The 24,175-nt window shown below is 33.3% G+C and overlaps 3 protein-coding genes across 3 annotated transcripts; 2 read left to right on the forward strand and 1 right to left on the reverse strand.

Moving 5' to 3' along the window:
* The first annotated feature begins 4,163 nt into the window (after positions 1–4,163).
* LOC120076631 (Golgi SNAP receptor complex member 1-1) lies at positions 4,164–7,417 on the forward strand. The gene is made up of 5 exons (XM_039030543.1): positions 4,164–4,429; positions 5,109–5,348; positions 6,081–6,248; positions 6,517–6,630; positions 6,943–7,417. Exons 1-5 carry the CDS (start codon positions 4,379–4,381, stop codon positions 7,054–7,056), a joined length of 687 nt encoding a protein of 228 aa, XP_038886471.1. The 5' UTR covers positions 4,164–4,378; the 3' UTR covers positions 7,057–7,417.
* Positions 7,418–15,283: 7,866 nt separating this feature from the next.
* On the forward strand, positions 15,284–17,632 carry LOC120080188. The gene is made up of 2 exons (XM_039034762.1): positions 15,284–15,834; positions 17,189–17,632. Exon 1 carries the CDS (start codon positions 15,284–15,286, stop codon positions 15,725–15,727), a length of 444 nt encoding a protein of 147 aa, XP_038890690.1. The 3' UTR covers positions 15,728–15,834; positions 17,189–17,632.
* On the reverse strand, positions 16,984–22,472 carry LOC120068482 (aquaporin NIP6-1). Its single transcript, XM_039020269.1, has 5 exons — positions 22,131–22,472; positions 21,122–21,346; positions 20,820–21,014; positions 19,462–19,523; positions 16,984–17,414 (listed from the first exon to the last, which is right to left on the reverse strand). Exons 1-5 carry the CDS (start codon positions 22,359–22,361, stop codon positions 17,213–17,215), a joined length of 915 nt encoding a protein of 304 aa, XP_038876197.1. The 5' UTR covers positions 22,362–22,472; the 3' UTR covers positions 16,984–17,212.
* Between the last annotated feature and the right edge of the window lie 1,703 nt (positions 22,473–24,175).

Genomic DNA, 24,175 nt, shown 5'->3' on the forward strand with positions numbered 1-24,175 from the left:
ACAGTTCATCTTCTTTTTGTGGGGATGGGAATGATAGTGCATTTGCTAATATGGCTAGGGATGGGGTTTCGGTTCAAACAATGGGTGTAAAGGAAAAGTATGGATTTCCTTCAAGATTCTCAAGTGTTGACACAACCCATTTTGATAAGGAGAATGAACTTGATGTGTATTTGCTTGAAGCTCTTGTTAAGAATGATCCAGCCTTTAACATACTTAATTGGTGGAAGCATAATAGTCATCAGTTTGAGATTCTTAGTGTACTAAGTAAATATATATTAACAATCTCAATATCGACGGTAGCATCTGAGTCCATTTTTAGTACTTGAGGACGTATAATTGACTCATCACGTTCTTCATTGGCTCCTAAAACGGTCAAGGCTCTTATATGTACTCAAAATTGGCTCAGTTCTAAATCGATAGATATTGATCTTTACAAATAATTCGAGGAAGACTCAACGGTTGAAGAAGGTATTGCATTGGTTTTACTTTTTTTTTTTTTTTGACAATTATTAAGATAAGAATTGATAAATCATAAATGATATTGACTTATTATTATTATTTTTGTACATTGGCTAATTTTGTAGGATTCAGAATTATCATAGATAAGGAAAAAGATATTGAAGACCTTGAAGGCTTTTCGACTTTGACTTCTTAGATTGAATTTTAATTTGGATTTGCTATGTATTTTTTCTTTTTAATTTGGACTTGTTATGTATTTCCTTTTTTCATTTGGACTTTTGTTATGTGGTGTCATGGTGTGTATTTCTTATGTTATTTTGGACTTATGTCATGTAATATGTAATATGTAGTATGTAATATGTATTTCGTTTGGTAGCTAGATGTTATGTCTTTCAGACTTTAACTTATGCAATATGTATGAGAAGAAGAAATTGAGAACATGACTTAATATGTATTTGTATAAGTCAATGACCAACACCAAGTATGCTTGTCAATTTTCAACAAATTTGAACAAAACGAAGTCATTATAATTTGGATAGGAGGAGGGAAAAAAAAGGAGGAGAGGAGGAGGGAGGAAAAAAAACCTGACCAAGTCGACCGACCCGACCGGTCGTCGGCCAGTTTTCAAAGCAGAGTTCCTGCAATTCGGTTCCAGAAACCTTCAAACCGACTAGTTGCTTTTTGGTGTCGGTTTCCTCTAAAAACCGACACCAATCAACCTATGTATATCCCTACAATGTCCCATACTCAAAGCGTATTTTGAAGGTATATACTAGGGGTGAAAGTTGGTTCGATTTTTGTCGATTTTGAGGCCAACCAAGAACCAAATTAAACCAATCAGTTTTATAAAGAATGATGCAGACCAATGTCCAATAAATAACAAAACCAATGAATTAATTTTTATTTCGGTTATGTTTATTATCAGATTAATGTTAAGATTTTGTTGCTTTTTTCTTCCAAATTTCTATTTTTATTCTCACATTTATTTTGAATTGATCATTTTTGTTATTTTCAAATTAAAATTGGGTCTATTTCTTGTTTTATAAATTAAAATTTAACACTTTTGTTTTTTTTTGGCACTTTTCTAATAACAAACATACACATATGCTCCATAATAATTGGTCTTTTTTCTAAACAGCAAATATATCACCATAATAATTGAAATACTAAAAGGTAGCTAATGTTAGAGTTTTTACTCTAGGTTTAGTTTTGATTGGTTTTTGCAATAAAAAAATTGATCAAAACCAATACTTTTTAGTTTTCTCTAAATACAATTAAGATGTCCAATTTTATACTAAAAAACTAAATCAAACTAATAATCAGTTTAGTTCATTTTGGTTTTTCGATTTTTTGGTTCTTTATTGCAATCCTAGTATGTACATCCTTACGTTATGCATGTCCCAAATTTTGTTGGAATAATCAATCAATACTAATTACACTATCATTTGAAAAAATAGTAAAACATGGATTTTTTAAAATTTATAGCAAAATACATGAATGACACGTGAGTCCAATTTTCAAAAATCCTAAAATGTCTCTTCATCCTTCTTAATTACACTGTAATTAATCCAGTATCTTTATTAATTAAACTGTAATTAATTGTTCGAACATGTTTTTCATGACTTTTCAATATTGAAATTTATGTTGCTTCAAACACACCTTTTAACCATTTTGTCGGTTTGATCCAATCTAAGGTTTTTCCAACTTCTGAATATATTATTTCTTGGTTAACAATATATTGTGAGGTTGTAGCAATCCTAACATTATTAGAATCGTGGAGGATCAAGATGTATTATGATTGTTAGAATCCTCCTATAATAATATTTATTTTATAGTCGACAATATTCGATCCTATCAATCAAATCCTTCAATTACACTACATATTGGGTTCCTCGTCCAAAACCTCCAATAACATGCCTGATATCGTTAACTTACTAGATTTGGATTCTCGTGCAGCAAAATTTTACCATAAAGGAAGGATCTATTTTTAACGGCAAGGATGCGTTAAAAGAAAGCTATATACTTGCTTACTATTAAAAATTCCCTTAACAACTTCTTTAATTACATTGTAATTAATCCATCAATTTCGCTAATTATACTGTAATAAATTCATCAAATACACAATTATGGTTATTTTAGTTTGGTTTCAAATATTCAATGTGGATGGATTTCCTCTTTGCATATAGATATTTTGGCATGAATTTCGGGTTTTAGTTTGAAAATCCTCCAAATTCATATCTAAAAAAATTTCTATCTTCAAATTTTTATATGAATTTTAAAATCTCATATTATATTAATTTTCATAAATTTCTTTTCTATTAATCCTAATTAAATCATATGATTGTAAGATTATTTTTATCAATATCTTTATTATAATTTTTTTTGTAAACAATTTATAAATTTTTTTTATCATTATTTTCAATAAAATTTCGTTTTAAACAAGAAGAATGATATATTTATTGTGTTTCTCACCTATTCTTCTTATTTTTAAATTTTGCTTGATCAATATATTTATTATAATTTTATTTTAAACCTGAAGTTTAGTATTTAGTTATTAATTTGAAAATTCTTCAAATTTGTATTTAAAGAAATGTTCCATCTTCAAATGTTGATTTGAGTTTTTAAATCTCATATTATATTACTTTCTAAAATCTTGACTTTGTAATTTTATTTTATTTTATTTGGTTTGAGAAATTCAATTAAAGATTTGAATTCAGAAAGGTTGAGAAGTCAAAGTCAAATTTAGGTTAAGAACTTATGTATATGTATGTGTTTATGTGAGTTGAAAAAAGGGGGGAAAAGCTATTTTTAGTCTAAAAGTATTGCATGCTCCCCTCTCCCTATCTTCTCATTTGCGAGAACTACCTTGAATGTAAACTCCATATTTTCCTTCCTCCTGTGAGACCCATAAACTCTAACCTACAACCAGCTACCGTTAGCTACTACACGCCATCTCTCTCCCTCTCCCTCCTATATTTTATCGATTGATGTCGCTCGTTGTAACCAGCCTCTACAAGCTTGTCCCCTTTCGTTAACATCCAACGATTGTCTTTAGAATGACATCGTTGTCGATCGTGATTGTTGTCACCCGACACTGCTGCTCACGCCGTTCAAGGTTAGAAGTGACTGGTGCAAAAATAGTTTTTACTTTTGGAGACTATGAGTCTGGGGTTTCACATGTCTCAACCCATTCAAAAGGTAGGTTGTTAATTTTGGTCGATTTTAATTAAAGTATAATTAATAAAATTTCTTAATGAAGGTTTGTAACATCTCATTTGCATGCTTGGGGTATTTTGGATTTTTAAAATTTCAAATTTATTATTATTTTAATTCATTTTACCATTTTTACAAGAAAGTTGGTTTGTTATTTTTCCAAATTAAAAGTTAAAATTCGTTGTTCATCTTGTTAGCCCAATTTTGTTTGTTGGGCCTAAACAAAGCCCAAAAAGAAAAGTTAGCCCAGCCCAGGTAGAAAACCCACACAGGTGACGACAAACCATCAACCGCCTTCGACGACGACGTTTCATGGAGAACTTCAAGCGATTATTTAAAACGAAAGTCAAAACGAAAATTTTCAGCCGCTTACATTAATCACTGGGGACTCACCGGAAAGCCAATTAATACAAGAGGTTTTAAAATGAGAACGGTGTAGAGGATCTCAATTTTTTTTTCTTTTCTTTTCTTTATTTTTTTTTTCTGGATTAAAGCTTACGCAAAATTGCATTTATTTTTGCTTCGTCAAGAACTCTTACCGGTTGATTTTGCAGACGATCTGTCTCGTCTCTGAACGAACCCATTTCTTCATCCTCTAAAGCGGAAAATTTCACCAATTCATTAAGAAGAGGAGGAGGAGGAATTGGAGAGATTCGACAAGAGAGGGATTCGATTCGCAAATTTTGGCCACTGTCATCAATAATTGATGTCCACATCCATGGAGATTCCTAGCTCGTGGGATGCCCTTCGCAAACAGGTTTGATTTCTCCTTTTACTTCTTGTTTCTTTTTGGTTCTTCGATTCTATTGGCCTTTTCTCTATTCGGTTGTGTTCTTGGCGTTATTTCTGATTGTCGGTAACCTTGAATCTTGTCGTTTGAAAAACGGTGAATATCAGCCGTTTTCGTTGTGTGTGATTCGAAGAATTATGAAAGATCGATGATTTGATTTGACTTTTAGCTCATGATCTATAGCTTTTTAGTTTTGAATGCGGAGAATTGGGATTTTGGAATATGAGATGTCAATTTGGTCCCAAGTCGTTAATCTCAGGATTATAATTCTCGGTATAATTCTTTTATGCTTCTTTGTGCTATCTGTTTTTCTGGAAATGATATGCAAAAATTTTATACACATGGATAAGCGTTTCTAAAGAATTGAGAGTCCGGGTCTATCCCATAATCTTCCTCTGCCCTTTATATTTTTTAAAATTGGGATTGTTTGTAATAAGATTATAAAATTGATTAATTTATAATGAAGAAAATTTCTTGATGCTTGAGGATTTTGTAATGAAGTTGGACTATATTGTTCTGCCTTGACAATTCTATCTCGGTTCTTTTGCATGTTTGAGAATGTATGCTTTTTCATTGAATATTTCCTCATTTCTGCTATTGTTATTTTTTTCCTTTTGTAATGATAATATTTCTTATGTTACTACAGGCGAGGAAACTTGAAGCTCAGTTGGATGAGCAAATGAATTCTTTCCGAAAACTGGTTTCAACAAAGGGTTCTACGAATGTTGATACAGCTGATAGTGATGTTGAATCTGGGATAGAACGTCTGTTAAAGCAGTTACAACAAGTGAATTCACAGATGCAAGCTTGGGTTTCATCAGGTGGTTCTGAAATGGTTTCCCATACATTGACTAGACATCAAGAAATTCTTCAAGATCTTACGCAGGTACTGTCTTTAAAATTTTTGGGTAGTAGCTATGTTGATCTTTTCACATTGGAAGGGAAGAAATGCTAATAGTTTATTATTTTTTATTATTACTATTTTTTTTCTTTTGGGGGGCGAGTCTCCACCCTAGTCTTTCTTTTAGATAAGTTGTTAGTTTGTAAGAATTTCCTTGTGCACAATTACACAACAGTGAACCCATGGATTTGGTTGGTTGGCATTTTTGTAATGGTGGTATTGGAACAAAACTTAGGCGATTCAAAAACAGGAATTTACAACACAAGGGATCTAATGGACAATGGAGTTGGATAAAACACTAAAAACAGATGTATCATGCATGTTTTAAAAATTCACTTTCTAGGTCACAGGGTGACAGGATCCAAATACTATTTCCAATGAATTCAATAAAATTTGAGAACAAGAAATTGAATTTAGATACGACACACACAAACTCTTATTTTCCCTTATTGATTATCTCTCTCCCCTTTGATTACCGATATTTTTTAATGTGAGGAGTGATGATTATGAGGGTAACCGTTGGAACTCTTTAGACTTCTTTGTGACACCTGGTGTATAATTATTCTGTAGTAAGTACCAAGCTAAGAAGCTAGTCCAGCTTCTGCAAGTTTCTTCTTTCTTTCTCTTGATGTTTTTAGTCTTCATTGTTTTGCCAGAAGTCTGTTGTGATTATGTCACACATGGTCTGTAAGACCAAGTTTTGTTGATTTAGTGCAGGAGTTTTATCGTCTTCGCTCCAGCCTCCGAGCCAAGCAAGAACATGCTTCACTTTTAGATGACTTCAGGGAGTTTGATCGTTCAAGACTTGAATTGGAAGATGGTTTGGGAACTGCAGAACAAACTCTTCTAAGGGAGCATGCATCGGTTAGCCGTAGCACAGGACAGGTATCTTTTCCTATCATAATTATTTGTATGAACTTCAATTCCAGTATATTCTACTTGAAGGTTTGGTTTGTGGATACCTTTGACAGAGTTTCATTTTTTGTTTATTAACATTGTTACCGTATTAGTTACTGTAGGAATGAGAAAGTTATGTGTAAGTTATCACGTTCTGTAACCTGTCATTTATTTTCATGTTTTCCGTATTAGTTACTTACATATTGGAATCCAGCATCTGGTTTTTAACTTTTTTTCTGAACTTTTGGTGTTACAGATGGATAATGTGATTTCACAAGCTCAAGCAACCTTAGGTGCACTTGTCTTCCAGCGATCGACCTTTGGTGGCATCAACTCAAAGCTTAGTAATGTTAGCAGTCGCCTCCCATCGGTAAGTAATTATTGTTACTCTGTTTTCTATTTTTCTATAGGCAACATAATAGTTTTCAACCCAATTATTTTATAGAGAATAATGCACATTTGGTGGGAAGAACGTCCATTGCAGATAAAATAAGGGCATGTTTAGACTGACTTTCTAAGTGCTTAAAACATTTTTTTTTTAAAGTCAATCCAAACCAACTTTCAAATAGTGACAAACTAAAGATACTTATTTTCACTGAATCTATATTAAAATCTTCATCAGCATACATATGCATAGATCCTTGTTATGTATTTCATTGAGTTAGTTTCAATGATGGTTCAGGTAAATCATATTCTTGGAGCAATAAAGAGGAAAAAGTCAATGGATACAATCATACTTTCTCTTGTTGCGTCCATATGCACATTTCTGATCTTCATCTACTGGTTGACCAAGTGAGTTGTGATTATGTTCTTGGCAACTGTGTTGAACTTGTTACATGCTTGTTGTTTTCATACTCCTCTACAGGGTCCAGCTCATCTTTTCTATTGACTCTACTTGTAACAATTTTTCCCAGTAATTCATTAAATATTTTTCGTAATGTCACTGAACTTTAATCAATTGTCGGGTTGTGGGGGTGTGAGGGTACAATATAAATAATCTATCGACGTGCCTGGGAAATGAAGTTGTTCCTATTACTACTGTCGTATTTTTGTTATATTTAGTGATATCACCAACAACGGAGATAAATCTGGGATTTTTTTTTTGTATTGAGTATAATATGGGTGGAGGATTCGAACCACAGACTTTTCAGTCGTTAGCACATCTGTACATGCGTATTGTTTTTCTTTCGTGATTATTTTCTGGTGCTTTGTGAGGCCAAGTTGCATCCCTTATCCAGCATGTGAAAATGTGAAACACCTCATTGACTTGACAATGTATTTTTGTATATTTAAATTTTGTTCGCAAGTATGGTGATAGGATTCGAGTATATTTGTATATTGATTCTGGAATAATTATTTGATTGATGATATAGTGCAGAAATATTTAATTGTGTGCATGTGTTTGGATCGACTTTTTAAGTTTTTGAAAATACTTTCTTTTTTCTTCGCTTAGAAACTTTTTTTAAGCATTTAGAATCAAATCCATACAAGCCAAAGTTTATTTTTGGGGAGAAAATACTTGTTACTTTTAAGTGAAGGTTTGATCTTCCATTTATATTTCTTCGGCTAAAGGAAATTATAGAAAATTCAGTTGAAGATTTGTACCTTAAATTTTGAAGTTTTTTTGTATATATTATTGAACTTTGTACAACTAATCATGAGTTACATATAATAAATCTCGTCCATATTATATTTAAATCAAAAAAATAACTTGGTCTGAGTGTAGCTTAATTATTATGATAATAATAGCCTAGCTCAATTAATTAGACAAAAATAATCTTTTTTTTTTTTTTTTTTGAGATTATCAACTTGCATATACCTTTAAGTAAAGGAAAATTGTTCTAAATGTCAAATTGTTGAAAATATTTTTAAAATATAACAAAATATCAATCTATTAGTGATAGACATTGATAGACTACCATAAGTATCTATTAGTGATAGATGATAATAGTTTATCAATAATTTTTTTTTTATTTTTACAAATATTTTAGTTCATTTTTCTATATTTAAAAATTTGAATTTCTTTTAGGTAAAAACAAATTCTAAGCTGACATGTTGAACTAAAAAGAACAAAAAAAGATTTTATTTTTTTATTATTTTTAAAAATTCGTTCTTTGTCCTTGTTGGTTCTCAAAAGATTTTTGTGATAAAAATGTTGAGAGTTTTTAGGGAGAAAAATATCTCTTCTGGCTCTTAATTTTTGGTCTAATTTTTTTGTCTCTAAATTTCTAAATAGTATGTATTTAGGCTTTAAGTTCTGAATTTAATTTTAATTTAGTTTTTAGATTTTAAATTATTATAATTTCACTTTTAAAATTTAAGCTTCGTTTCGATTTAGTTTCTAGGTTTTAATATTTTTACTTTTAACCTTCAAGTTTTTACTATGTGTTCATTTTCACTTTTTAACGTTAATGTCTATTAATTATTTAAGATAATCATGAATTCAATTTTTAAATTTAATTTCACTTTTATTTTCACTAATTTTTACTATTTTAAAGTTAGTATTTAGTAAAAATCGAGATTAAAAGTATAGATTTTGAAATTTAGTGACCAAATTAAACAAAAACACAAATATAAAAAGTTGAATTGTAACAATTTGAAATCTATGGACTAAATTTAAGTCAAGTTCAAAATTTAAAGACTAAATGCGAAACATTTTGAAGATTAAACCAAATAGAAATTAGATTCAAAACTTAGGGACATAACAAAAATGATAGATATTGTTAAAAATAAAGAATAGGGAAGAAAAGAACAACAAGATTACGTGGAAACCCTAGTACAGTGAGAAAAATCACGATATAAATACTTTTCTTATTCATTTTAAAACTAATACACTGAATACACAGGGACACACTGTATAAATAGATAGTAGGAAACCCTAGGGGTCTTACACAATTACATAAATGCCCCTAGGTTAAAAGCCTTATTTTCAATACTCCCCCTCAAGCTGGAGTATAGATATCGACAAGCCCCAACTTGCTTACACAATAATTAAAATTTTGTCTTAATAACCCTTTTGTAAGTACATCAACAACTTGTTGGTTTGAAGGAATATAAGGGATGCATATGTTTCCACTGTCCAACCTCTCCTTAATGTAATGTCTGTCTATCTCCACGTGTTTAGTTTTGTCATGTTGAACTGGGTTGTTTGCAATACTGATGGCAGCTTTAGTATCACAAAACAATTTCATTGGAAGCTCATTATCTTGTTGGAGATAATACTTTCTTCAACCAGATTTCTTCACAAATCCCTAGACTCATGGCCCGATACTCAGCCTCAGCACTACTTCTAGCAACAACTCCTTGTTTTTTACTTCTCCAGGTGACTAGATTTCCCCAGACAAACGTACAATACCCAGACATAGATTTTCTATCAACAACAGACCCTGCCCAGTCAGAATCAGTGTAAGCTTCAACAGATCGTTTATCGGTTTTCCTGAACATTAGGCCTTTACCAGGAGTTCCTTTCAGATACCGAAGAATACGTTCAACTGCTATCATATGAATCTCACAAGGAGCTTGCCTGTATTGACTCTCAACACTTACTGCATACGAAATATCTGGTCTTGTGTGAGACAAATATATCAACTTCCCAACTAACCGCTGATACCTTTCTTTATTAACAGGAATTCTATCATTTTATCACCGAGTTTCGCATTGTATTCTACTGGCGTGTCAACAGGTTTACACCCAATCATACTTGTTTCTTTTAGCAAGTCCAGAGTATATTTTCATTGAGAAACTGATATACCCTCTTTTGAGTGAGTCACTTCCATTTCCAGAAAGTATCTTAGCTTCTCGAGGTCTTTAATTTCAAACTCTCTGGCCATCTCTGTTTTTAATCTCGTGACCTCTACATCATCATCCCCAGATAAAACAATGTCATCAACATAGACAATAAGAACGGCTATCTTCCCTGATGTTGATCTTTTTATAAAAAGAATGTGATCGGAATGCCCTTGAACATACCCTTATGCTTTCATAAACGTCGTGAACCTGTCAAACCAGGCCCTTGGAGACTGTTTCAATCCGTATAGTGACTTTCTCAATCTACACACTTTTATTTTTTAATTGACTCTCGAACCGGGGAGAGACTCATATAGACTTCCTCCTCAAGTTCTCCATTCAAAAATGCATTTTTAACATCAAGTTGGTGTAGGGGCCAATCTTTATTCACAGCAACTGACAAAAGCACTTAGATCGTGTTAATTTTAGCCACAGGTGAAAAAGTCTCAGAATAATCTACTCCATATGTTTGGGTAAAGCCTCTTGCAACGAGTCTAGCCTTGTACCGGTCAATCGTCCCATCTGACTTGTACTTTATAGTAAACACCCATTTACATCCAACTGTTTTGTGCCCTTCAGGCAAAGTCACTAGTTCCCAAGTTTTATTCTTTTCCAGAGCTCTTATTTCTTCCATAACAGCAGATTGCCATTCTGGTTTTTTTCATTGCAACACTTATGTTATCTGGAACCACCTCAGTGTCCAAGCTAGTAGTAAAAGCCTTGAACTTGAATGTCAGATTACTATACGTCATGTAACTATGTATAGGGTATTTAGTACATGAACGGGTACCTTTCCTCGGGGCTATAGGAAGATCAAGCGATGCATCACGTTCTTTCACCTCTTCAGGCTCCTCACCATGATTTACTATTTGTGTATCAGAAACTTCAGTAGTATCTTCCACATCATCATTAGCACGGACCATTTCATCCTCTGCAGCTTCAATCATTTCATCTTCTGCAGTTTCCCTTTCTATCACTCTTTTAGTATTACTGCTCCCTTCCTCCTTGTCGTGCCTACCTTCATCAGTCTCCATACATATATCAACATCATTAGGAATATATATACCTGGACCTGATGGCGGGTCTGACTCCTGCATTGGAGCCGGTAGTTCTGGTTCAACAAGCGACACTATTTCCTTCCTGAGATTCTTCCTGTAGTACGTTTTCCAAGGAACTTGATTGGTAGGAAGGACTAGACTATCATGCTCAGGACTAGGGTTAGACAAGGTTTGAATGGACGTTGACTCTAAAGGAATAGCATAAGATGACCAGTTAGTCTCTTCATTTATGTCCTCCCCCTAAACATGATTAATAGGGAAAAACGACTGATCCTCGAGAAAGGTGACATCCATGGAGACATAGTATTTTCGAGATGATGGGTGATAGCACTTATATCCACATTGATGGAGTGGATATCCAACAAAGACACACTTCTAAGCACGATGAGTAAATTTCATGCGGTTTGGACCATGGGAGTGAACAAAAGCAACACAACCAAAAACTCGAAGAGAAACATCAAAAATCAATCGGGTAGTAGGAAAGGACTCTTTAAACAATTCTAAAGGAGTATGAAGCTTAAGAATACGAGAGGGCATCCGATTAATGAGGTGAGCAGCAGTGAGAACTGCATCTCCCCAGAGGTACGATGGAAGGGTGGCAGATAATATAAGAGACCGGGCTACTTCAACCAGATGTCGATTTTTACGCTCAGCTACTCCATTTTGTTGCGGAGTGTAAGCACACGAGCTCTGGTGAACAATACCTTTAGAATCAAGAAACTCTCCGAATGAGGCATTAAAGAATTCTCGCCCATTATCACTTTTTAAAATCTCAATCTTTGTTTTAAATTGAGTTTCGACAGTTGTGTAAAACTATTGGAAAACAGATGAAACTTCAGATTTATCAGTAAAAAGGAAAACCCAGATGAGACAGGTGTGATCATCTATAAATGTGACAAACCACCGTTTTCCCGTGGAAGTAGTAACCGGTGAAGGACCTCATACATCACTATGAACAAGAGAAAAAGGACTCGAGGATTTGTAAGGCTGAGAACGAAAAGAAACACGATGTTGCTTGGCACGAATAAATACATCACAATTAAAAGAAGAAGTACTAGCATTATGAAATAAATGAGGAAATAAATACTTCATATATTGAAAATTCGGATGTCCTAAGCGAAAATGCCATAACATAACATCATGTTCAGAAACAAAGAAATTTAAAGACATAAACCCAGATTGGTGATCATTCCTAGAGGAAGCTTCGTCAGAAAGGAAGTATAGTCTCTTATCGTGCCGGGCAGTGCCAATCGTCATCCCCGATTTCAGATCCTAAAATAAAACTGAATCTGGTGAGAAAATTGCCTTACACTTCAAATCTCTTGTTATTTTACTGACAGATAACAAATTATACGATATTTTAGGCACATGTAAGGTATCACGTAGGATTAAACCATTAAACGGAGAGATATTGCCCTTTCCTGCAACAGGGGCAAAGGACCCGTCTGCAATTCGAATACGCTCATTACCAGCACTTGGATTATATTACATAAATAACTCTGAGGAACTCGTAAGGTTATCAGTAGCCCATGTATCCACAATCCATGGTTTCTTACCATTTATACTAATTAGGCCAAAAGAAGGAAAATTACCTGACTGTGCAATTGCACTCACCCTAACTGTACTCGAGCTATGTTTACCGTCATTAGAAGATTGCTTCTGAGTTTGTTCATCTACTAAATCACTTACCAGGGCATGACTAGTATTAGATTTGTCATGAGATTGTCGTCGCCTGCTATTTGGGGGCTTCCCGTGTAATTTCCAACATTGGTCCTTCGTATGCCAAAGCTTCTTACAATGTTCACAAACAGGAAGAGGTTTTTTATCACCATCAGTATCGGACGGCTTGGCGACGAAGGAGGCTGCATCAGTAGTAGAAATGGTATTATTCATGGCACACAACCGATCCTCTTCCAGCCGTATTTCATAACAGACTTCTCGAAGTGAAGGAATCGGGCACTGGCCCAATATCCGACTATGAACACCATCAAACTTTGGATTTAATCTAGCAAAAAACACATAAACATGATCTGCTTCCTCAATCTTCAAATATTGGGCCCCATCTTGTGGAAAATTCCAGACAATCTCTCTACACAAGTCCATCTTCTGCCACAGCATTAACAGTTTGTTAAAATAAGAAGTAACATCCATGGACCCTTGTTTGGATTCATGGACCTGTTTATGGAGTGTATATAGCCAAGAGGCATTCTGTCTTTTAGAATATAGATCTTGCGCCGCCTCCCAGATATCCTTGGCTGTTGTAGCATATAATAGCGGTCTTCCTATCTGGGGTTCCATACTATTCACCAAAACAGATCGTAACAACGAATCTTCTCCTTTCCAAATTCATTTTTGTGGATCACCTGGGGCCGACTTTGGAATTTCCCTTGTCAAATATCCGAACTTGTAATGCCCTTCCAAGGCCATCCGGATTGATTGAGACCAGGAGAAATAGTTCCGGCCATTTAATTTTTTCCCGACGATAAATCCTGCAGAATTACCTATCGAACCAGATAAGTAGGAAACATTAGGCACAATAGGTAATGAGTTTACCGGATTTTCTGAATAAATCGGTTGAGGATTTGCATTGAACATCGTATCCAAATCAGAAATCTACTATTGTAGGTAAGCCAACCATTATCTCACATCGTCTGGGTAACGAGTTGAACTACAAGTGGTTGAAATAGGTGCTGGTCGCTCAGGCTACTCAAGACCTCGATTGTTGGATGTGGAAGAACCATCGGGTCGGGCTGTGAAGGAAACTGGATCACCGGGTCGGGCTGGATTGGCTGAAATAGGATCGGCTGGCGCAAAAAAGTGGGCTGAAGAACTATCGGGTCGAAATCTCAGATCGGAGCTAAAATAAAAAAATTGGGTCTGGTTCTGTCCATCGCTGGTCTGCCCTGGTTCAACCCAGACCGGTACCAACCCTAATCAAATCAGATCGATACCTCTGCTCCTCGCTCTCTGATGGTATCGATTCTGCCCTGATAACTCCGATCGAAGTCATCAGCTCTTTGCGGTAAGCGCTCTTCATGTCCAAGGCTACCGACCTGCCTATGACCGATCGTGAGTCGTCTGTTCTTCGCGGCCAGCTCCAGCTCCGATCGTGACCGGATACACCTACGATTCTCGAGTTCGACTCGTTTCTGCATGGAAAGATCCGATCAGCTGATAGCGATTTTTCGAGGATTGCAACTGGACAGCAGAAATTAATTCCAGTAGGGCATCCTAAAAACATTCTTTTACAGCTGCTCAGATTGTCGTTTTCATGTCAAAACCCGAAGACCCATATCCAGAAGAGGATTGAGGTTGATTCTCTTCCATAATGGCTAGGGTTTCGTCACCGTGCTTTGATACCATGTTAAAAATAAAGAATAGGGAAGAGACGAACAACAAGATTACGTGGAAACCCTAGTACAGGGAGAAAAACCACGATATAAAGACTTTTCTTATTCGTTTTAAAACTAATACACTGAATACACAGGGACACACTGTATAAATAGACAATAGGAAACCCTAGGGGTCTTACAAAATTACATAAATGACCCTAGGTTAAAAGCTCTATTTTCAACAGATATTCATATTTTCACTTTTATATAGTTGCACCAATGGTAGTTCAATTCAATCACAATATTAAAAAAGGTTTAAATGTCATGTCCACGAAAATACAAAAATGATATGTGGAAATGTTAAAACATTTGAATTATATGTTTTGGAAAATGGGTGTTGTCAAGTTAGGCTTTTTGTACGGATGACCCAAATTGAGGGAAAAAACGAGATTTGTCCCACTTTTTGAAAACAAGGTTTTTTACTATTTGATGATGTTAAATTCGAGTGAAGTTACCAAAACAAAACTAAACCTTCACATGCATGTGAAATGGATATTCTATTGTTCTCTCATCTTCTCACAGATTTCTCTTTCTAGTTGTCTCGAACTCTCGTTCTCTGTTGGTCTTGCTCTTCGACATTTGGGCACTGAATTAAGGACCAACATGCACAAGTTGGTTGTTCGTCGGATCTTGTTTGATTGTTTGTTGGATCTTGTTTGATTGTTCCTTAAAGAAAAAGAGGAAGAAGGAAAAAAAAAAAAAAAGAAGAAAGAAAACACTCAAGGAAAGAAGGACAAATCTGTAACTTCACATGTCCACGACGGTCATTACCGATGTTTTTAGAACTATGACATTTTTTATGTTGAGACTTGGCAATTTTCTCTGTAAAGTCGCAAACTGTCAAACAAAACACAGAGCGTTGGACCAAAAAATCAGAGCGCAAATGGAGGACGACGATGATCCATGGTTAGCCCCCGACAAGCTCTACCATTTTCTTCTCTGTTTCACTCTCACAATCCTCTTCGCTTCACTGGCCCTTCACACGCGCTATCCATTCATTCGTCGCCACTCCATTCTGATCGGATCCGTCGTTTCTCTTTTCGCCGGAGCCGCCAAAGAGGTCGCCGACGAACTTGGCTTCTTCAAGTCCGCCGGAGCCTCCACCAGGGACGCTATTGCCGATCTGATCGGCGTCTTGATCGCTTCTTTCCTTCTTCACACCCTCAGATTCTCGATCCGCAGCAGCGGCGACAAAGAAGCTAGCCCTGATCGGGACATTTTAATGGTCTGATAGGTTTTGCTTTTCGACTACTGATGAAAGAAAGTGAGTGAAGGATGTACTTCGATTGAGGTCTTGATCATCGAAGCGATTTTGACGAACAGAGGGGTTCGTTGGAGGTGAATTTAACGTGGTTTCATTTTCTTTAATTCTGATGAGAATGTTTTATAATTGGGTTATTCTGCATTTCCTGAGATTATCTGGCATCATTGGATGGCTTTGTCTTGCTTCTTTTCAACGGAATTGTTGAAGAGATGTTAGATTTCAGTTACTGTATGATGAATATTTGTAGGTAAAGAGTGTAAATTAAGAAAGGAGTAGATTGCTTCTTGTTGCATTACATTTCGTGTTGGTTTAATTGCTTAGTTTGCGATATGCTAATTTGATTTTGGTAGGTGGTTGCAACATAGCATCAAAGGATCTTCAAGGTTTAGCCCATTTTTCCTTCCCATTTTGAGTAATAATGATATCCAGCCTCTTTACTAAAATCCTACTAGTTTTTTGACAATTGGATGTTGTAGTATCAGTTTAGTCCCTGAGAGCTCACTGTATATGGAGAAAACACTCTACTCTCTATATATGCCTCGTTCTTTGCTCGATAACCTCTTTGTTTTAAGTGTTTAATTTTTGAAAATTGTGCTTGTTTTTTCACAATTTCTTTTACATCGGTTTTTATCTTTCTTAAGGAACATTCATATTCATAGTCTCCATCCGCCTTTTAGGGAGAAGGGCCACTTCTTGTGGCTCTTGTGGTTAGCTTGAGTGTGTGCTTTATTGTTGGAGCTTTGAGGGGAAAGAAATAATAGGATTTTCAGAGGAGCGGGGAGGGACCCTAGTGATGTTTGATTCCTAGTGAGGTTTCATGTTTCTCTAGGTTTTGATTTCGAATACTTTTTATAATTATCCATAGGCAACATCATACCTTGTTGGTCCTCTTTTCTCAGTGAAAGCAATTGTTTCTATTAAAAAAAAGATATATATTCATAGCTAAATTCCAAATTCTAAAAACAAATTCTAAAAATGTAATGTTTATAGTTCTCAAAATTTGGCTTCGGTTTTGAAAACATCATACAAAGTAGATAACAAAACAAAAAACTCATAAACAGAAGTAGTGTTTATAAAACTTAATTTTTAATAATCAGAAGCCAAAGAAATCAAATGGTTATGAAATAGGTCATAGCTTTCTAGATATTACCCCAATTGAGTTTAGTTTACAAATGACTGCCATGGTTTCATTTCCAGATTACAAGACCATTACTGGGAGTTTCTTTTCCTTTGGTTAAAATCTGGAAATCCTTTGGTTAACTTAACTATCATACACAAGATCAATATTTGCAGCCTGTCCATAGACATTGTGTTGTGTATTTACTACTGAACATACATTTGGTCTCGTTTTTTCCATCTTATCAATCTTTCCTGATTTCGAAGTTGTCTCAACGATTTGATGATCAACATGTTTTCTGGATTTTTTAGGTAGCTCGGGAGATCAATCTGTTGTCATCTTCGGAAGCTTCCTGCAGTAGAAGGCAAGCGTGAATCGCCATCTTTGTCGGGCAACTTAACTGCAGTGTAGATTCCAGCTCCACACAATGCCCCTAATATGGGAGCTGTGAGGTAAATCCATACGGCTTTAAAGTTGTTTGCAGCAATGGCTGGCCCCAGTGTTCTTACTGGATTCATTGAAGCTCCAGTTGCTTGTCTGTTGCATAATTAAAATGAAAAGCTTTTAGTTTGTTTGTTGATTAGTGAAGTTGGGGTTGTTCATAAGATGCTCTAAATTAGCTCTAAATTACCAACTATTTCCTTTTTAAAACAGTAGCCACTTAATTGACATCCGTTTAACTCAGGTTCTAACTGCATTATCCAGGAATATCTACATTTTTATGAGCAATCTATTATTTTGAGTTGGATAAGTCATTACCAGTTTGAGTTGTATCATATATGAAGTGAATGTGCTCTCAAATTTATTTTATACCGTGAAAATCACTTTTGGTCTTTAATTCAATTTATAACGATTAGTCTCTATGCTTCCAAATTTGTAACAACTTTGTAGTTTATGAACATATTAGATCTTTAATTAGTTTTTATTTGATTAACTTAAGTATGAAATTCCACTTAATCTCAACAGTAATTTTCATGATAAGGATTAGATTTTAAAGCACAAGATTAAATTGTTACATATTAAAGTTTAGAGATTAAATTGTTGCAAAATTGAGAGCATGGAAACTAAATCGCTACAAATTAAAGTTCATAAAATAAATTGTTACTATAAAAATTCATAGACCAAAAGTGATTTTTATCCATAAATTAATTTCAATCTCATATCATTATTTTACTTTTTAATTAGGTATTAAATTACATACTATGTCTTTGTACTTTAAGTAAAGTGGCTATTTTTATTCGAAAAGTTTTAAAAAGAACTAGTTACGTTCTCAAGCTTTGAATTATACCATTAACGTCTATCTTGATAGTTTTCAAACCGTAAATTGATCAGTAAGAACCAATGTAAATAAAGGGATGAAGGACTGCATTTAAAGTCACAACTATTTACTTAGGATTTAATCTCTTGGTAGGATCAAGTAGATAAATTAGATTCGATTTTGTGCAAATGAATGACATAAAATATGAATCATCGATGAATCAGGTCTAAGCAATTAGGATGGGTAGATTAAAATAGACATAAGGATTGATTATTGGTATGTGAAATAAGAATGAGTGAATATTTATCTTGATAAGTAGAAAATTCGGGTTTAAGGTAATCATAGGATTAGTGGTTTTTCTAACTTATATTAATTGAAAAAAAAAAAAAAAGTATAATCCAAAGATACACTATTTGAAATACATCGATGAAATTTTTAATTTGACAACAATCAAATAATTTAAAATTGAAGCTTTACTTTATAATAATTTAGCATAAATTTCAATTTGTAATAATTTAATTTCTTTATTTTTTTTAATTAATTGCAATTTTGATTCATAAACTTCAGTATGTAATAATTAAGTTTCGAAGTTTCTTAATAAAAGACAAAAGAAATCATTCAACTTCAAAGTGAAAACTTTAAAACTAATTATTACATACTGAAGTTCATATATATATATATATATATATATATATATATATATATATATATAATCTTAAAAATAATAAAAATTATAAGGAGGAGAATTAAAAATAATTGTAAAGATTTAAGGGGAAATTTTTTTTTTAGTTCCTAAGTTTTTTGGAATAAATGCATTTGGTTCCTGAAGTTTCAAATTAGTCATTTTAATGCTTAAGTTTTCAATAATATGTTTAAAAGACCCTCTTCGTTAACAGAACTATTTAAATTAACAGATCTGTCCAAATAGATTATTTAAATGTTGATGTGGTTTGCTGACTAAGTTGAAGACTTTGATTTAAATTTGTCTCATGAAGTTTGAGTTACTTCACAAGACAAGTTTCACGAGACTAAAGACAGAAATGACGTGAAGTTTAGTTCATTTTATAAAGTTGTAGACGAACTTAAATCCAAATCATCAATTTAGTCAGCAAGCCACATTAGTATTTAAATAATATACTCGGACAAATCGGTTAATTTAAACCGTTCGGTTAATGAAGAAGATCTTTTAAACCTATTATTAAAAGCTTAGGAACTAAAATAACTATTTTAAAACTTCAGGGATCAAATGCACTTATCCTAAAAAATTCGGGGCTAAAAAAAGTATCGTTTCCTAGATTTAATTTATTGGGAAAGTTTTGGACATACCCAGCAATGAGTACATTGAGCATAACTGTTGCTCCCACCGCGATTCCCGCCAACTCTCCCACCTGCATTTTTAATTCCAAGTCATCCCCCTTCAATTTTATTTAATTTTTTTATTCTTTTTATTTCAGAGTAATTTCTATATATAAAAAAATATTAAACTATTTACAAAAATAGTAAAAAGAAATATTGATGGAGACTGATAGACTTCTATCAGCTTCTATTGACCTCTATAAAAAAGATTTAAATTTTATTATTTCATATAAATAGTTTTTCTTATTTTTCTATTTTTGAAAATCTTCATTTATTAAATCGATAGAGATCGAATTCGACCTTTAAAAAGAAATGTCATATTAATTTACTGGGGCTAATCTTCTTCTCTTTCAATATTTCACTTTTCCACCATTGTAATTCTATAATTATATATATATATACACACACAAACATTTAGTTATCATTTGAAATTTTTAACCACAAAAAATATCAATTTATACCATTAAACTTTAAAGTTTGTATTAATTTAAATTTGGAACTACTAATTGTATTAATTTAAACTTTGAATTTTTGTAAATGTATCAATTTACACTCTCATTAGATTCAATTTAGGAAAACCCGATGTGACATTTATAATTGCATGAACAACCCCTAGCCATACATTAGGCTCATAGTCACAATTTCTTTTAAGAATCGTCCATTTTATAAATCCAACAATAAGTCTACACATGTTTGAAATTTAATGCATAGTTGATTTGGATGATTTTCAAAAGTATAAATTGATTGATTTATAAAAATATAGAGTTACTCAAGTCATAAGTTTCACACCATATTATCCCAACAAAATTTAGGAAGAGTGCAGATTAATACACTTACAAAAGTACAAAATTTAAATTAATACAATTATTAATTTAAGATTTTAATGGATACAACCTAAAAATTACGAAATATCATATTTGCCCCAAAGATAATTTATTTAACCACACTTGTAATGGGTAACTTTAATAACATTTTAACGTGGGACCTTTTCGGACATGTCACTATTAAAAGCAATGAGCAATTTTTTAATGATAGTAGGGAGGAATTTGTTCTATGTTTTAATATTTTTTTAAAAAATTAAGATTATTGCAATTAAAAACTTTAAAAAAAATGGTAAGAAAAGGTTTGTATGTGACAAATTATGATCCGACAATTTAAAGTATTTTTCTTAAAATAATACCTTAAAACCTAATTAAAAAATTTTATTTGGTGTGATTCAGATTCACAATATTATAATGCTAAAAATGTAATACAATCTGTATCTTATCGGTTTTTTTTTTTTTTTCTTTTCCTTTTTCCGTTAAGACGAAGAAAAAAGAAGAACTCACAGCTCGAGTGTCAGTAGCGACGGCGGTGAGGACGAACATGAGGTTGAAGCTAATGATAAACTCAAGAGCAAAAGCTTGGGCATATCCACATGAAGGAACAGTGGCTCCTCCTCCCATTATGGGATCAAACATCCATTTCAATGCAAAAGAAGAACATAAAGAAGCCACCATTTGAGCTCCAATATACACTGGCACCTGCAAATTATTAAATACATATCATCAAGAGATTGATTTTCATTCAGAATTTGACTAAAAAACTTGAACCGACGGGTGAAGGTACACAGATCATGCCAACTACATACATATTTCCATGGAAACTGCTTCAATGCAGCAAAAGCAATGGTGATGGCCGGATTCAAGTGGGCTCCGGAGATGTGACCCGTGGACAAGATCACGATCATCACCGCAAGGCCGGTGGAGGCTGCCAGGCCGATCAGCATTTCGGTTCCTTCCGTCTTTTGGTTCACAATGGCCGTGGCGGTTCCGGCAAAGATGAGGATCAAAGTGCCTATGAACTCCGCTCCCACCTATCCACAGGATGGAGGCAACTTTTATATATATAATCTATTGATTCTAAAAATTTAGCAAGACAAAATCAATTAAAGGATATCATTTTCTTTTTAATGTATTCTCTTTTAAATTAAAAGATGTTCACGAAAGTATCGAAATCTTAATTTTTTGGAAATTTGGTTGAAAATATCGATGAATTGTCAATTTCAACAGATATTTCTGGAAAATTTATAAAAGCAAAAAAATAAAAAATAAAATAAAAATTTTAAATTAATAAATAAAAATTTTATAATTTTTAAACAAGTTAAAATATTTATCATTTATATTATACTTACATTAGTGACATTTTATTGGTTATTTTTTATGTTTTGTAGATTTTTCTATGATATGATGGAAATATTGATTCACCCATTATGTCATATTGAACCCATGGAAACATAGAATTATTGTTAAAAATATCGTCATATCGATGAAACTTTAATATTATGGACTCATGACGGAGTGAGAATTACTCTCTTCTTCCTTCTCTATATTGTTCCGACCATAATGTAAAGTTAGAGGCGTTAGAAGATAAAATGCTATTGAAAATAGAGTAATACTTGGAGTGCATATCTTGAGTTTCACTCATCTACTTCAATTGCATAGCAAAAAAAATCAATATATATTTTTTTAAAATGAGAGTGTGTAACGTGATAAACTGTTGTTAAACAATTGCACCTATGTACTTTTTGATGAGATGTGGATTAGTGTAAAGTTTAAAACTTTAGAAACTAAAAGGCTTATATATATATATAGGGTTACCTTCCTTGCAAGTGAGACAGGAGGGTATGGCAATGAACAAGAAGAGACTAGTTTAGATAAGCCTCCTTCTTCAGTGCCCCAATTATCATCAACATTGAAAGAGATGCAGCTTTTGAGAAGAGATCTTTTACCATTCTCACTTCCATGCCGATTTTCCTTCACTCGTCCAAACAGCGGAGCCCCGGGCGTCCCCGGCGTTACCGGTGTCGATGGAGTCTCCTCTGTGTCCATAGAACAAATGTTTTAAAAGAGAGAAAAAGAGAGAAGTTTTTTTTTTTTTTTTTTTTTTAAAAAAAAAGAAAAAGTTGAGTTTGTTCTGTTATTGGTTTTTGGGGTTTGTCTTTTTGTAGTTGGAGAGTGAACTATGCTGAATGCTTGCTTATTTATAGAAGAAATTTGGCTGACTTAAGGGAATCCCAAGAGAAAAAGAACATAAGTCAGTGGTTGTTAATAATGTTGGACCCTCTTTCATCAAATTTTAATCTTTATAATATAAAAAAGTATTTTAAAAAAAATTGTCACGTGACAGTTTGAGATTGAAACGCTTGGATGAGAATTGAGATGCACATCGATGGACTTCAAATAATTTTGTTATAATATTCGCTGCTCTCTCTCTCGAATGCCACTTTTGCATTATTTGGATCCAAATAAAATGGATCTTCTAAGATCACTTACATATATTAGTTTTTATGATCTGATTCTCTTGAATCAACATAATGATATGATGGAAATGTTGTGGTTTCAAACAAAATCCTTTGGATGAATGACCATTATTATTGGTGATTGTATGATCTTTTGGTTGGAAAAGTTTTTCGTAACTTTTATCATTTATGTAATGATACTTGTTGGTTAAAAAACTAATCTTTCAGCTACATTTTACTTTGATTCTTACCATTTCCAAAGGTTTATTTTAATCTTTAGATTTGGAAAAAAAAAAAAAATATATAACTATTAATGGTCCTTAATTATTATAACTATTAGTTCGTTGTGAAGAGACGATTGAATCTCGTGCGGAGGCGTGTGAACACTTTAATTTAATTTAATGATTACAACACAGAAAAATAGAAACAAAAAACATAGATTAAACATACTTCAAGATCAGTAAAGAGAAAAGAACAATTATCAGTGAAGACCTTTCTTCAATCTTCTCCAAAGTTTGAAATCATGTTCTCTCCCAATCCGAACACGACACCATCAATAGGGCTTTCCCACTATGCTTTTGAGACAAGAATGAGGTTTGTGAGAACCTTTTTCCTTTTGGAAGGGAAGGGAAGAAACAGAGAACAATCACTTTATAAAGCTATGTGAATTTTATAACCTATAATTTTTATGAATCTAATTCACATTAAATTTTAACATATAGTTTTAGTATGAATGCAATTCATATTTCATTATTTGAATCTCATTCAAATATTAGTTCTCACATTTTGTAAAGATTAATTTTGAATCTCATTCAAAATTAACTTTATATTATAATGTATCTAGATACATTATATTAATCATATCTCATACAAATAATGCACGTTCCCTTATTAAATTTAAACAATTCAAATTCTTCTAAAACTATTAGTCCTTGTATTTACCCGTTAGTGAACTAGCAAGGGACCTAATGGACCTACAGGTTAGAAGCTTCAATGATTCTAGATTAATTAATTAAACTCTTTAATTAAATTAATCAACATTCATTAACTATGGATCACTCCACTAAAGACCCATAGTTGCTCTCTTCACACTGTAGATATATTTTTGTCTATGGATATAACCATTACAAATAAGTCGATCCTTCACGAGTTGTTCGTAATTACAATTGGGTCAAATTACCATTTTACCCCTGTAATTATTTCTTGTTCCTTAAGTCCCACTGATAATCTAATGAATAGTCCAACTATAAATAAAATCCCTCTTGGGCCAATGAGAGGGAGAGACCTCATTATTCAAGACTCGAATTTTGCACTTAAAGAAACAACCCATCTACTTTACCCTAAAGTCAGGAAGGAGTGCATTCTATCTTGTGAAGTTATGTTCTTAGCTCTCCACTCGATCAT

Source organism: Benincasa hispida, chromosome 1 (assembly GCF_009727055.1).
Source record: "Benincasa hispida cultivar B227 chromosome 1, ASM972705v1, whole genome shotgun sequence".
NCBI classification, from domain to species: domain Eukaryota; kingdom Viridiplantae; phylum Streptophyta; class Magnoliopsida; order Cucurbitales; family Cucurbitaceae; genus Benincasa; species Benincasa hispida.

Coding starts and splice junctions, on each gene's coding strand:
- LOC120076631 (XM_039030543.1), top strand. CDS start 4,379: ATGTCCACATCCATGGAGATTCCTAGCTCGTGGGATGCCCTTCGCAAA. Junction 4,430..5,108: donor GGGATGCCCTTCGCAAACAG/GTTTGATTTCTC, acceptor ATGTTACTACAG/GCGAGGAAACTTGAAGCTCA. Junction 5,349..6,080: donor TTCTTCAAGATCTTACGCAG/GTACTGTCTTTA, acceptor GATTTAGTGCAG/GAGTTTTATCGTCTTCGCTC.
- LOC120068482 (XM_039020269.1), bottom strand. CDS start 22,361: ATGGACACAGAGGAGACTCCATCGACACCGGTAACGCCGGGGACGCCC. Junction 19,524..20,819: donor TCGCTACTGACACTCGAGCT/GTGAGTTCTTCT, acceptor TTAAAAATGCAG/GTGGGAGAGTTGGCGGGAAT. Junction 17,415..19,461: donor CTCAATGTACTCATTGCTGG/GTATGTCCAAAA, acceptor ATTATGCAACAG/ACAAGCAACTGGAGCTTCAA.
- LOC120080188 (XM_039034762.1), top strand. CDS start 15,284: ATGACATTTTTTATGTTGAGACTTGGCAATTTTCTCTGTAAAGTCGCA.